Source organism: Piliocolobus tephrosceles, chromosome 10 (genome assembly GCF_002776525.5).
Source record: "Piliocolobus tephrosceles isolate RC106 chromosome 10, ASM277652v3, whole genome shotgun sequence".
NCBI classification, from domain to species: Eukaryota; Metazoa; Chordata; class Mammalia; order Primates; family Cercopithecidae; genus Piliocolobus; species Piliocolobus tephrosceles.
In genome coordinates this window covers 60,045,623-60,059,501 of record NC_045443.1, presented here as the reverse complement: position 1 = coordinate 60,059,501, position 13,879 = coordinate 60,045,623, and the positions used below count along the sequence as shown (strand labels likewise).

The following is a 13,879-nucleotide window of genomic DNA, read 5'->3' as shown; positions in this document are numbered from 1 at the left end:
AGCCCCTCTCAGATTCCCAGGGTCCTAGATGCAGGCTCCTTATTTGCTTGGCACACTTGGCCTCAGGGAGCTGAGAGGACATAGTCCTGGGTAAATAAAGCAAGATCAAGTTATCCCCAATCCTGGAGCAGATTAGGGTTATGATATTCTGTTTGTTTTACCAATGTGAAGAGTCTTATATAAAATCCCTATTTGCCAAGCTACTGTATTGCTTTGAAAAAAATAAAAACCATTCTCTCCTTTTCTTTCTTTGTATATTTAATAAGTATCGAACATCTATTCTGTATCAGGTACTCATTGGGAATACCAGAGTGAATGAGACACACGGAAGTCTCTGTGAGCAGGGCTGATGCATACTGGTACAGAAAATGGGATGCACAGGGGCTGAGGTGATCCAAGCAGGCTTGATGGAATAGGTCACACTTCCACCAAAAACTGAAGGATAAATAGTTTTCCAAGCAGAGAGATAGGGATCAGTGTTTCAGGCAGAAGAAAAACATGATGGTCATAGTTCCAGAGGTCACTGAGAGTTAGAAGAGAGGAAATGAGAGACGTTCAAGACCACTCAGAGAAGCAAGAGATGTGCTGAAGAGTGAATAGTAACTAGATCATTCAGTGTCTGTAAGACATGTCAGCATCTAAGAGGAAAGAAATGGCATTTTAAGGGCAGTAGGGGGTAACCAGAGATTCTAAGCAGTGAAGCAATACATGTGTATTTGCAGTGAAATCACAGGTTTCAGATGCTTTAAAAGCATCATGTTCATACCATTTGTGATTCCCCAGGCCAATCTCTTAGATTCATAGTTGCATTGCCCAGGCTACCTTATCTCCGGCTTAGACTCCTAACCTTGATGAAGGCCCCTCACTGCTCATGTGACATTGAGGAGACATTCATTCCTTCATGTTCCCAGGTCTGACTTTATGCATCAAACCATCTTGCTTACCTTACAGCAGTTGATGGCATCATTTTGAGAAGAACCAGGTAGGAAAGAAGGGAGAATCCTCATATCCTTCTTAAAATAAGTGTACAGTCTGGGCCTGGTAGCTCACCCCTGTGATCTCAGCACTTTGGGAGGCTGAGGTGGGTGGATCACTTGAAGCCAGGAGTTTGAGACCAGCTTGGCCAACATGGTGAAACCCTCTCTCTACTAAAAGTACAAAATCAGCCTGGCATGGTGGCACATGCCTTAGTACCAGCTACTTGAGAGGCTGAAGTGGGATAATCACTTGGGCCTGGGAGGCAGAGGCTGCAGTGAGCCAAGATCGCACCACTGCACTACAGAATGGGTGACAGACTCTGTCTCAAAAAAAATAAAATAAGGGTACAGCAAAACCTGTTTGATCATTCCACCTTTGAAAATAGATTTTTATTCTCTGTAATATTTTGGTCACATTTCAAACACATGTAGCCCTCTCTGGCCTCATATTGTTCTTTGAAACACCTCTTGCAGTCCTTCATGAGCCTTTTAAATTCTGGTGCTTCTTTCTTGCCATGCAGCTTTCATAGCACTACTAGGTACAGAGGAATTACATTTCACTAGTGCCCCCAAGGTGGTAAATAGAGGTTTCCCAGTCTGCCTTGCCAGAATGGAATCTCACCCTAGCCCTCAAGGTCACTGTCCAGATGGTGCTCAGGGTGCAGTTGGAGCTTCTGGAAGGAGATGATATTTAAGCTGCGTACTGAAAGCCAGGTGGAAGTTATGTAAAGGAGGTGGTGATGGTTAGTGGTTTGTGATGAGCTGCAAGTTTGGTAGTTTGGTGTGGGTGGGAATTGAGTAAGGTCTAGAATGTGGGGAGATTATCAGAGACTGCAAACTAGAGGCTCATGGACAGGAGCCAGCTCATAGAGCAGGCTGTTAGACTCATAAAAGAAAATGACCAAATTTGTATTTTAGGAAAAAATCACTCTGGTTGCAAAATCAGGTTGTAGGGTAGAAAAATGGACTCTGGCACTACGTATAAATTAAGGCAAGCTTTCCCTCTGGGGATAGGGTAGGGGTGGTCACCTTAGCAAAGGGGTTGATGGCTGAAAGCATGAACTCTGGTCTCTGCTGCATAACTTAATAGATGGTGACCTAGAGTGGTTATATTCTCTGTCTCTCATTTTCCTACAGTATAAAATGCAGAAAATTACCACACCTCTCACAGAGGACTGGAGTAAGGATTAAATGAGTTCGTATTTGTAAAGCATTTAGAGTATTGCCTGCTATATAAGGTTCATTAAATGATGGGATGGGTGGCCAAACACAGTGCCTCATACCTGTAATCCCAGCACTTTTGGAGGCTAAGGCAGGAGGACTGCTTGAGCCCAGGACTTCACTAGCCTGGGCAACATAGCAAAACCTCATCTCTGAAAAATACACAAATGAGCTGGATGTGGTGGTGCATGCCTGTAGTCCCAGCTGCTTGAGAGGCGGATGCTGGAGGATCACTTGAGCCTGGGAGGTTGAGGCTTCAGTAAGTCATGGTTGTGCCAGTGCACTCCAGCCTGGGTGACAGAGCAAGACCCTGTCTCAAAAACTAAATAAATGATGGGAAGGTTTTTCTGGACCTGTAACTGGATGTGTTTCTCTGACCTTAGGGTCTCTTACACTTTTAACAACTGAGCTGAACTCTAAGCACACACTGTGGTTGTATTTCCCCAAATAGTATGTCCCTCACTTTACATCCCCCTAGCATAGGAGGACATTGAAGATTTTAAAATCTCATTATGAACTTGTTTTTATCTAGTTCAAGGGATTAAACAACAACAACGAACCATGGCATAGAAGTGTTAAGCAAAAGGGACAACCAGCTAGTGGCCCAACACCTGTCCTGCCTCCATTCAGCTGATGATTGGTGTTGAATATGGGATTAGAATTCAAATCTTCTCATCTGTAATCATTGTTCTTTCCACTTTCCTGTGAGTTAGAGCTCTTACTGTTTATACCTCTGTTTTATGATGCTTTTCATTGTTCATATGTGTTTCTTATGGCCTGGATGTGACTGAATGTTTTTTAGGGCAGCGTTTACCTCCTATCTTAGCATCATCACTTTCACCCTTACTTCCCTTCTAATCTCACAGAATAGCTTGAGTGATTGTTTAAAAACATAAATTGATTTTGTTATCCTCACTTCAGTCAATGGTTTTTTATGTTGTTGTTACACTTAAGCTAAGCCAGGATCCTTCACGTGTCCTGTAAAAAATGAGTGTTCTAGCTGCTACCTCTCTCTCCACTCTCATCTTGCTCCTCACTCTCCTGCTCAGCCACATGGCCATGGTTTAGTCTATGCCCCTTCTACTGCAGGGGCCTTGCACCTGCTGTTGCTCTGCTTAGCATTCTCTCCCCTCCCCTCCTTATCTCATGAACTTCCATGCATCCTCATCCTAGTCCTGATGTCCTCAGGAAGCCTTCTCCAATGTGTCCTGTCCCTCTGTAGGCTAGCCTTGTAGTACTGAGAATTTCTCCTTGTCCTCTCTTTGATCAGACTTGTGATCTTATGTTTATATGTGTGATTATTTGATCAGTGTGTTAGTATGTTCTCTCACTTCTCTAAAGAAATACCTGAGGCCGGGCGCCGTGGCTCCAGCCTGTAATCCCAGCACTTTGGGAGGCCGAGACGGGCGGATCACGAGGTCAGGAGATCGAGACCATCCTGGCTAACCCGGTGAAACCCCGTCTCTACTAAAAATACAAAAAACTAGCCCGGCGAGGTGGCGGGCACCTGTAGTCCCAGCTACTCTGGAGGCTGAGGCAGGAGAATGGCATGAACCCGGGAGGCAGAGCTTGCAGTGAGCTGAGATCCGGCCACTGCACTCCAGCCCGGGCGACAGAGCAAGACTCCGTCTCAAAAAAAAAAAAAAAAAAAAAAAAGGAAAAGAAAATAAAAACCTGAAACTGGGTAGTTTACAAAGAAAAGAGGTTTAATTGGCTCACTGGTCCACAGGCTGTACAGGAAGCATGACTGGGGAGGCCTTAGGGAAACGTTCAGTCATGGCGGAAGGTGAAGGGCAAGCAGGCACGTCTTACATGGCCAGAGAAGGAAGAGAGTGAAGGTGGAGGTGCTACACACTTTTAAAGAACCAGATCTCATGAGAATTCACTCACTGTGGCAAGAACAACAAGGGGAAATCCACCCCCATGATGCAGTCCCCTCCCACCAGGCCCCTCCTCCAACACTGGGGATCACAATTCAACCTGAGGTTTGGCAGGGGACACAAATCCAAACCATATCAATCAGTATTTCTCTTCCCCTCTGGACTATTAAGGTCAAGCCATGTCTGGTATCTCTTTCAGCCAATCTTTTATCTCTACTGCCTACTCTAGAGCCTGTTGCATAGAAAGTACTCAAATCACGTATTGGTTGAATTAAAAATCAACTATTTTATTTCTTAGCACCTAGCACAGAATTGAATGGAAATGAAGTTTTAAAGAGCACAGAGTAATGGCTCATGTCACCATACCTACTCAGTATCTACTGGCATTATACTAAGAATTTTATTTAATGGCTTCAGTTAAAAAAAAAAAAAAAAAAGCCTTCAGTATTTATTGCTGTAGGGTAGACAAGCCAAGCCAACTAGTCAGAAGTAGATGTTATATGTATACTTTACCCCTTTGTCCATCAATTTTCTGAAAATAGAGATCCCAAATATATAAATATTTGGTGTTTTATATCTTAGTGTTTTATATCCTACCCCTCTAGTTACACTTTTTCAAATGTAATGTTTTATTTTTCCGAGTTTTATTGAGGTGTGATTGACAGAAATCATGTATTTAGGTGTGCATGATCTGATACATGGGTACATTGTGAAATGACTGCCACAGTCAAGTTAATACATCCATTCCCTTACATAGTTACCAGTTTTTGTGTGTTTGTAGTGAGGACACTTAAAATCTACTCTCTTAGGCAATTTCAAGTATACAGTACAGTGTTATTAATTATAGTCACTATACTGTACATTAGATCCCCAGAACTTACTCATTTTATAACTGAAACTTTGTACCCTTTGACCATTATCTCCCCATTTTCCTCAACCCCAGCGCCTAGCAACCACCATTCTACTCTCTGCTTCTATGAGTTTGACTCTTTTTTAGATTCCACATATGAGATCAAACGGTATTTGTCTTTCTGTGTCTGTCTTATTTCACTTAGCATAATGCCCTCCAGGTTCATTCATGTTGTTGCAACTGGCAGAATTTCCTTCTTTTTGTGGCTGAATAATATCTTATTGTAAGTAAGTAGTATACACCACATTTTCTTTACCATTCATCGATGGATGCTAAGGTTGTTTCAGTGTCTTGACTGTTGTGAATAATGCTGCAATGAACGTTGGGCTATAGATACTGATTTCATTTCCTTTTGTTATGTAACCAGCAGTAAAATTGCTTCATATGATGGTTCTATTTTTAATTTTTTGAGGAACCTCCATACTGTTTTCTGTAATGGCTGTACTCATTGACATACCCGCTGACAGAACAGAAGGTTCCTTTTTCTCCACATCCTCACTAACACTTGTGTCGTTTTTTGTTTTTTTGTTTTTTTTTTTTAAATAATAGCGATCCTAACAGGTGTGAGGTGCTATCTCATTGTGGTTTTGATTTGCATTTTCCTGATGATTATTGATTTTGAGCACTTTTTCATATACCTGTTAGCCACTTGCATGTCTTCATTTGAGAAATGTCTATTCAGATCCTTTGTCCATTTTTTAATAGAAAAAGATTAAGAAAACAGTGAGTTTAATACATTGGAGTAGAAATTAACCAAAATGAACCATTGAAAAAATGAAAGCATCCTTAATGAGCTATGGGACAACCTCTAGGGACTACTACAGGTGTAATTAGATTCTTCCAAGGAGAAAAGAGAGAAGGATACCAAAAAAAAATTTTTTAAGAAATAATGGGTGAAATTTTTCTAAATGATATGAAATAACTGTAAGTCCACAGATCTAGAAAGACAAACTCCAAGCACATGAGACATGAAGAAAATGACACTAAGGTACATCATGCTCAAATTGCTCAAAGCCAGGATAAATGTAACTTTATTTTCTTAAGCAATCTTTTTTCTTTTTTTTTTTTTTTTGAGACAGGGTCACTCTGTCACCCCAGGCTGGAATACAGTGGCAAGATCTTGGCCTCTTGCAACCTCCCCCTCCCAGATTCAAGGGATTCTCCCATTTCAGCTTTCTGAGTAGCTAGGATTACAGGCATGAGCCACTGTGCCCAGCTATTTTCTTATGTAGTCTTTAGGCCTTTTCTTTTTTCTTGACTATCTAGAACTCTCCAGTATGATGTTGAAAAGAAGTAGTGAGAGCATACATTTTTTTTTTTTTATTTTGCCCAATGTTATGGGAAAGCATTCAGTATTTCACCATGAAATATGATATGAGCTATAGATTTTCCTTAGATGCCCCTTATCTGGTTGGGGAAGGTCCTTAATTTCAGTTCACTGAGTTTATGAAAAGTATCGATAGTGAGCATCTTTTCACAAGCCTGCTGGCCATTTGTCATCTTTGATGAAATGTCTCTTCAAGCCCTTTGCCCATTTTTTCATTGGCTTGCTTATTTTGTTTTGTATGCAATAGAATTATAGGAGTTTCTTGTATGTTTTGAAAATTAACCCCTTATCACACACATGCTTTGCAAATGTTTCTTCTCATGCCGTAGGCTACCTACCTTTTGGTTTCGTTGATTACTTCCTTTGCTGTGCAGAAACATTTTAGTAGTCCCACTTGTTTGTTTTTGCTTTGTTGCCTGTGCTTTGGGTATCATATCTAAATAATCATTGCCAAGACCAATATCAATGAGTTTTTTCCCCCATGTTTTTTTCTAGGAGTTTTATGATTTCAGGTCTTACATCTAAGACTTTAGGCTATTTTGAGTTGGTTTCTGTATATGATGTAAGAAGAGGGCTCATTTTCATTCTTTTGCTTGGTGATATTCACTTTTCCTAATACCATTTATTGAAGAGACTCTTCTTTCCCTAATGTGTATTCTTGGTACCCTTGTCAAAGATTAGTTGACAACATATGTGTGGATTTATTTCTAAGCTCTCTATTCTGTCAGCTATGTCATAATTGAGCTCCTTTTCTCTAAGATCTAATGCATGTGTAATTCAAACATGGATTCAAAAGTGCTTGTCTTGGCATAGTCTAGAAATCCACCGGCAGCCACTAAACCCAACGTAGGTAAGGGAACCACAGGTTGCATGTAGCCGTAAGTCAGGAAGAGGGAATGGAGAGACTGAGAGTCCACATCAGCTGGAGACTAGTTCTCCACATCAACTGGAGAACTAAGGGAGGTGGAAAGTATAAAGAGGAGATTTGAACTGGCTGCATCTTGTGAGGCCTGGACTAGACTAGGTGTCTAGGGTGAAAACATGTTCTAAAAATTCAGGATGTAGACCAGGAAAGATGGAACAATTATCCCAGCATTTAAGGGCTCTGAAAGGGGGAAATGGGTCTACTTATTTCCCATTGTAAAACCTGAGAAAGGGCCTTTTTCCAAGGCCCCAGACCAAACCTACTCTGGGAATGAAATAGACAGGAGGTTCCAGGCACGGTGGCTCACGCCTATAATCCCAGCGCTTTGGGATAATCTCAGCACTTTAGGAAGCCAAGGTGGGCAGATCACTTGAGGCCAGGAGTTTGAGACCAGCCTGGCCAACATGGTGAAACCTTGTCTCTACTAAAAATACAAAAAAAAAAAAAAAAATTAGCTTGGTGTGGTGGCACTTGCCTGTAGTCCCAGCTACTCCAGAGACTGAGGCATGAGAATTGCTTGAACCTGGGCGGCGGAGGTTGCAGTGAGTCTAGATCGTGCCACTGAACTCCAGCCTGGGCGACACAGTGAGACTATCTCACAAAAAAAAAAAAAAAAAAAAAAAAAAAAGGGAGGTAAGGAGTTAGATGTTCAAGCTGGACTCATACAGACTTGTCTGTCTGTAGGAGAGTTTTACGCAAACATTTACACCTCAAATTAAAGTAGATCTCACCCTCCAAGTAGTAGCTTAGTATGTGATCATTTGGGCTGGCTTGCTAGGTGGGGAGGCAGGGACCACCTCATCCTTCTGGTGCTGGTAACAATAGTGACTCATTTGGGACCCTTCCCTGAGCGTTTTGTTTGTTTTGTTTGCTATGTTTTGACTGCATTGTTTGCAGACGACAGACAGACAGACAACCAAGTGAACGCTCAGTCCCATAGGTGTCGCACAATCTGTATGACCCTGGGGCAAAGGCCACAGCCGTTCTCACTCCTCCTTGTCGTCCTCTCCCACAGGAATCCGAGGGTGTTTCCTGCCACTATTGGTCGCTGTTTGACGGGCACGCGGGGTCCGGGGCAGCGGTGGTGGCGTCGCGCCTGCTGCAGCACCACGTCACGGAGCAGCTGCAGGACATCGTGGACATCCTGAAGAACTCCGCCGTTCTGCCCCCCACCTGCCTAGGGGAGGAGCCTGAGAACACACCTGCCAACAGCCGGACTCTGACCCGGGCAGCCTCCCTGCGCGGAGGGGTGGGGGCTCCGGGCTCACCCAGCACGCCCCCCACGCGCTTCTTTACCGAGAAGAAGATTCCCCACGAGTGCCTGGTCATCGGGGCGCTTGAAAGTGCATTCAAGGAAATGGTAGGTATTCCTGGGAGGTATTCCTGGGGCAGCAGGGCCAGTCGGGCGCCTGCGCCAGGTCTGTCTGTCCTTCCTGGAGGGCTCCCAGAAAGCTCACGGTTTTGCCGCCCGGCTCCACCCGGATGGCCCCTTGTGATAATGGAGCTTCCGTTCCCAATAGAAATTGGCAGCAGACAGAGTTCCTGGCACCAGTTGCTGGCAAAAATGTAGAAGGCTGGGTGCGGTGGCTCACGTTTGAAATCCCAGCATTTTGGGAAGCCAGATGGGAGGTCAGGAGTTCAAGACCAGCCTGGCCAACATGGTGAAACCCCATCTCTACAAAAATACAAAAATTAGCCTGGCATAATGGCGGTTGCCTGTAATCCCAGCCACTCGGGAGGCTGAGGCGGGAGAATTGTTTGATCCCTGGAGACAGGTTGCAGTGAGCCGAGAGTGCACCACTGCGCTGCAGCCTGAGCAACAGAGCAAGACTGCGTCTCAAAAAAAAAAGTAAAATAAGATGAAAGAGACAGTGCATGAGGTCATAGGCTTATTAAATACAGGCCTTATCGCTTTTATTTCCTATATTCATATTGATGCCAGCTGGTACGATTGCACTTGGATGTGAGCATGATCACCATCTGTTTTACAGATGTGTATAAAGTCCAGTGTTGGGGGAAACAGGGTTTAGGAAAGTGCTCAAATGTCCCCATCCTATACAGTTGTGATCTAAGAATGACTGTTTTACCACAACTGGGAATGTGGTTCACACTGCAGACAAAGTGCTGGACGAGAACAGAGCCAGGGGCCAATATCCAAGAAGTCTTAGTTTCACCCAGGCATGTGGATTTGTCTGTTCTTTTCCATCTGAATGGGTCTGATCGGGAGTTTATCATCCTTCCCTGTTGGCCTCACTCCTGAGCATGTCCTCGGGAGACTGCCACCATTCTCACTGTCTCTTGCTGCCCCTCTGCCTGGCAGGAGTGCACATAGAAGCCGCCTGTGCTTTGTTCTATGCCAGCTCTTTCCCTCTCTGAGCTTACTTTATCCTGAGCCAATTATTTTGGTTTTGAAGATTTTCTTTCTTGCTCGGCAGCCTGCATACAGATAAAGAATAAGAGATATTTAAGGATATTTATAAGGGCTTGAGTTAGGCAAGTGGGCGGTCATGGCCTTAAAACCTGGAGATTACAAAGTGATGAGAAGCTGTTAAATGAAGTCAAAGCAGCAAGAAGCATCTCGCCAGAAACGAGTAGGCACACGGTGCATGTTCCAGGATCTCACAGCATCAGGTAGTGTGCTAAGAAGGATAATACGTATAAATAATGACATAAATAATGACAATACATAAATAATGACAATATGTATTGTCATCTGATTTGTTTGTAAGGCAAAAATAGTTCATATATTCACCCCTCAAATTTCCATCCTCTTTTTATTTAAATGTATCCCTTTGGTCTCAGCTTTTTCTCTCCTTGTTACAGAGATAACATTTACCCTTTGACTAGCAGGTGGTTTAAAATGCACCTTGCTGGGTGTGGTAGTGGTGCATTGCCTGTCATTCCAGCTACTTGGGAGGCTGAGGCCGGAGGATTGTTTGAGCCCAGGAGTTCTGAGCTGTCATGTGGGTTCAGTGTCAATGTGGTGACCTCCTTGGTGCAGAGCACCACCGGGATGCCTGAGGAGGGGTGACCCGGCCCAGGTCAGATACACAGCAGGTTATAACTCCAGTGCTTTTTTGTGCCAGTAAATGGCCACTGTATACCAGCTTGTGCAACACAGCAAAACCCCATCTCTTAAAAAATAAAATAAAGAATAAAAATGTAAAAATAAAATGCACTTCCATCTCAAGACTGATAGCCTGCAACCCTGCAATCCCAATTAAAATACCAGGAGGCTGGAAAAGATTATTTAGGAAAAAAGGAATTAAGGTAGGAAAATTGACGCCTACTCAGTCGTGGTGTAAAATCTCACTTTCTGCCTCTCTAGCAGCTCTGATGTCAATAAATGTTTCTAGACACTAATACTCAGAATGCCAAGCATTGAATTTATTTATTTTTAATTATTTAGGCAAAAATTTGACAATGGGCTCTCCTTGTAATGGGAGGAAATTCAGTTTGCATGGTAGAAGTGAAAAATAAAGGAAATGTTGGGGTTTTAATTTCCTTCCGTTGTGACTAGTGCCAGAGGACATCTTTTGCCTGGAGCTGCTGCATTCTCAATTTTGTCCACTAGAGGCCAATGTCACATTGACTCAGGGCTCCACAGGGCTCTCATGCTGTCCTGCCCATTGAGGGCTCAGGGTTGCTCTTAACAACTGTGCTGGCAAAGAAAGGTTCATTCAGAAAAATACTTAAGAGGCTCATTTTAAAAATATTTCAACTTTTAATGAACCAGTTCATCACCTCAAATTTTTCTTGGAAACTTAGTCCCCAGCAAAAACAAAGATTGTTTGCTTCATTTTCATGTGTAATTCATTCAATCAATAATATTTGTTGAGAACCAACTAGAAGCCAGGCCTGACTGGGAAAAGAACATTGAGCCAGTTAGGCAAAGATGGGTGTTAAACAAGTAAAATATAAATGGGAGGAGCCTTGAGAGGGGAAATACAGGGTCAGGGTGATGCAGGAGTCTAGTGAAGAGATGAAGGGAAAGTTTCCCTGGGGAGGTGATGCTGGGGTGCAGGGCTGCAGGGGTGCAAAAGTAGAGCAGACATGTGCAGGGCAGGGTGGGGAGAATGAATACCCTGGGCTCAGGCAACCTGGGTAACAAACCCAGACTGAGGAAAAACCCAGGTAGGCCAAAGGGAGCAAGCCAATGTTGCTGTGGTGGAAGATAGATCTTAAATATAGCAATGCCAGGTGAATGAGGAGGAAAGGTGGAGCCCCCCAGTGGAGAACCAGGCCCAGGTGTGCCATATCATGAACTTTTAGCTTTAAGCCATGTCTTTTCCCTTTTTGTTGCTCTCAGGTTTACCCCCAAGCCCTAGCTTCCTCTTCACACTTTTTTTTTCCCCAGATGGTCCGTCTGGGTCCCCAACCTGCCTAATGCCTACCAGGGCTTTGCACTGTGAAAGGAAAATAAAAACTGGGCCTCCAATCCACTATGGAAATTGGAAATTACTAGGAAAAAAAATTAAGCTGAAAGCTGAGTCATGCAAGAAACTGCGTTTCCTTTTATTCCTAAGTGGATACTACAGATGAATTGTTGAATATCTCCACAGGTAGCTACTCTGTGTTCACCTTATTTTACGGAACATGTTGATTTACTGATTTCTGGAGCCCCAGACTATCCCCTACCTGCTCCTTTTCTCTTGGAATATGTGGGTGACCATACCCTCCCTCTTTCCCCTCCGGCCCACTTGTCCCCTTTAAATACTGAAGCCCTCAAATTCATCTTTGGAAAAAGGTACAGACCACAGACTGTCTCTGTGATCTGTGTTTTTTTTCGTTCCAGGCGTGTCCTTACCCTTGGCAAAATAAACCGAATGGATTGAGACCTGTCTCAGATACTTTTTGGTTTACAGCACCTTACGGGCTGGCCTTATTATGTGAGAAGCTCACCCATTCTTTGGTCCTCATGGCACCTGGAAGGGTGGCCATACCTTGTGCTTTGCTGGGGACTGGGCCAGTGCGTACCTGCTGTCTCAGGGTAATTGTTAATATTCTCCCCTTTCAGTCTCAAATGTGACCCTCTTTGGATGATAAGTCTTCTGTTTAATCATAGATGTTCTTGTCTTTCTTCGCTTCATCAGAGATTTCAGAAAAACTTTACTCCAGTTTCATAGGAACAATGCCTTATCCTTATTAAATTGCTTAAGGTGAGCTTCAGAATCCACAGCACAGAAATTATAACAGCTTCAAAATAATAGCTGGAAGGCCATTGCCAACTCCTTTTTCTTTCCTCCCCCTCTCAATAGTAGGTTTTTGAGAGTCATTGCCTCACCATGTAAACCTTTGGTTTTTTGAAATGCCCACAAGCCCCACGCTGTGCCAGGCAACCGGAGGACGGCTCACACAGCTGTCTACAGCAGGACAGCTTTGGATTTTCCAGATCATTCCTAAACTTTTTTTTTTTCACCACAATAGCCACCCACTGTCTAATTTTCCTGTTTCTAGATGTTCTTTAGGTATTGCAGGTTTTGTGCCACACTGATTTTATATAAGAAATTCAATATTAAGCGAGATTTGTCATAGGGCATTTCGGCTTTGTGGCTCTCTTGCCTTCTCTTCCATTTTTAATCCCTAAAAGTAAAGTTCCCCAAGCCTTGCACCTAAGTCTCTAATTTACCTCACTGATGACATCTGTGCAGCTGTCCCTCTGGAGATTCCAAGTGTCACGATATCCTTAAAAACAGAGGTTCTCCTTCACTGGGGGTTTTTGCTTTGTTTATAGTAGCTCAACAGTGTGGAATCAGAATTCTTTGGACTCTCTCTTTGTTTCTGTCTACCTACTTGCTGTCACCATCTGTTTGTCTTTTCCCTCAATGGAATGCTGTGATATTATGATATTCTGTCTTCAACTCCATGTCCTGACATACAACTCCTAAAATCCTTGAAATCTTGTGATAAGTATCTTTTTGTATCCTAATGAGATGACTGGTGGCTGGCAGCCTCTGGGTAGATTCAGGATGGGGTCTGTACATCAAAAAGACCAAGGCGGGATTAGAGGGCTGCATGACTAAGTAGAATCACACAGTAAGCTGCCATGGATAATGTAGATGTCAGGTGTATTACAGTGAATAAAATGAAATAATAGCCTAATTTAGATTGGCCCCAATTATTCGGGTGTGTGTGTATATGCGCATGCGCACATATATCCTCAGCCTCGTGGGAGGGGAGAAGGGCTGAAGGTTGAGTTGATCACCAACAGCTGATGATTTAATCACCCATGCCTATGTCATGAGGTCTCCACAAAGGCCCGAGAGGATAGGGCTCAGCGAGCTTCTGGGTAGCTGAACACGTGGAGGTTCCTGGAGGATCAGGAGGGCATGGAAGCTCCACACCCTATGCATCTCTTCATCTGTATCCTTTGTAATATCCTTTAGAATGAACTAGCAAATGTACGTAATTTTTTCCTGATTTCTGTGAGCCACTCTAGCAAATTAATCAAACCCTAGGAGATGGGGGCTCTTGGGAACCCAGATTTATAGCTGGTCGGTCAGCAGCACAGGTAGACCAACCTGGGGCTTGCGACTGGCATCAGAAGTGGGGGTCAGTTTGGGGACTGAGCCCTCGACCTGTGGAATCTGATGCTATCTTCAAGTACATAATAGTGTGGAAGTGAATTGGAGGATGCCC

The 13,879-nt window shown here is 43.5% G+C and overlaps 1 protein-coding gene across 1 annotated transcript in view; it reads left to right on the top strand.

Moving 5' to 3' along the window:
- The window catches only part of PPM1H (protein phosphatase, Mg2+/Mn2+ dependent 1H), a 288,477-nt gene that overhangs the window by 122,242 nt on the left and 152,356 nt on the right, over nt 1-13,879 (top strand). Inside the window, exon 3 of the mRNA XM_023225107.1 lies at nt 8,256-8,600. Coding sequence (XP_023080875.1) covers nt 8,256-8,600 — 345 coding nt within the window. The remainder of the gene's footprint in view (nt 1-8,255; nt 8,601-13,879) is intronic.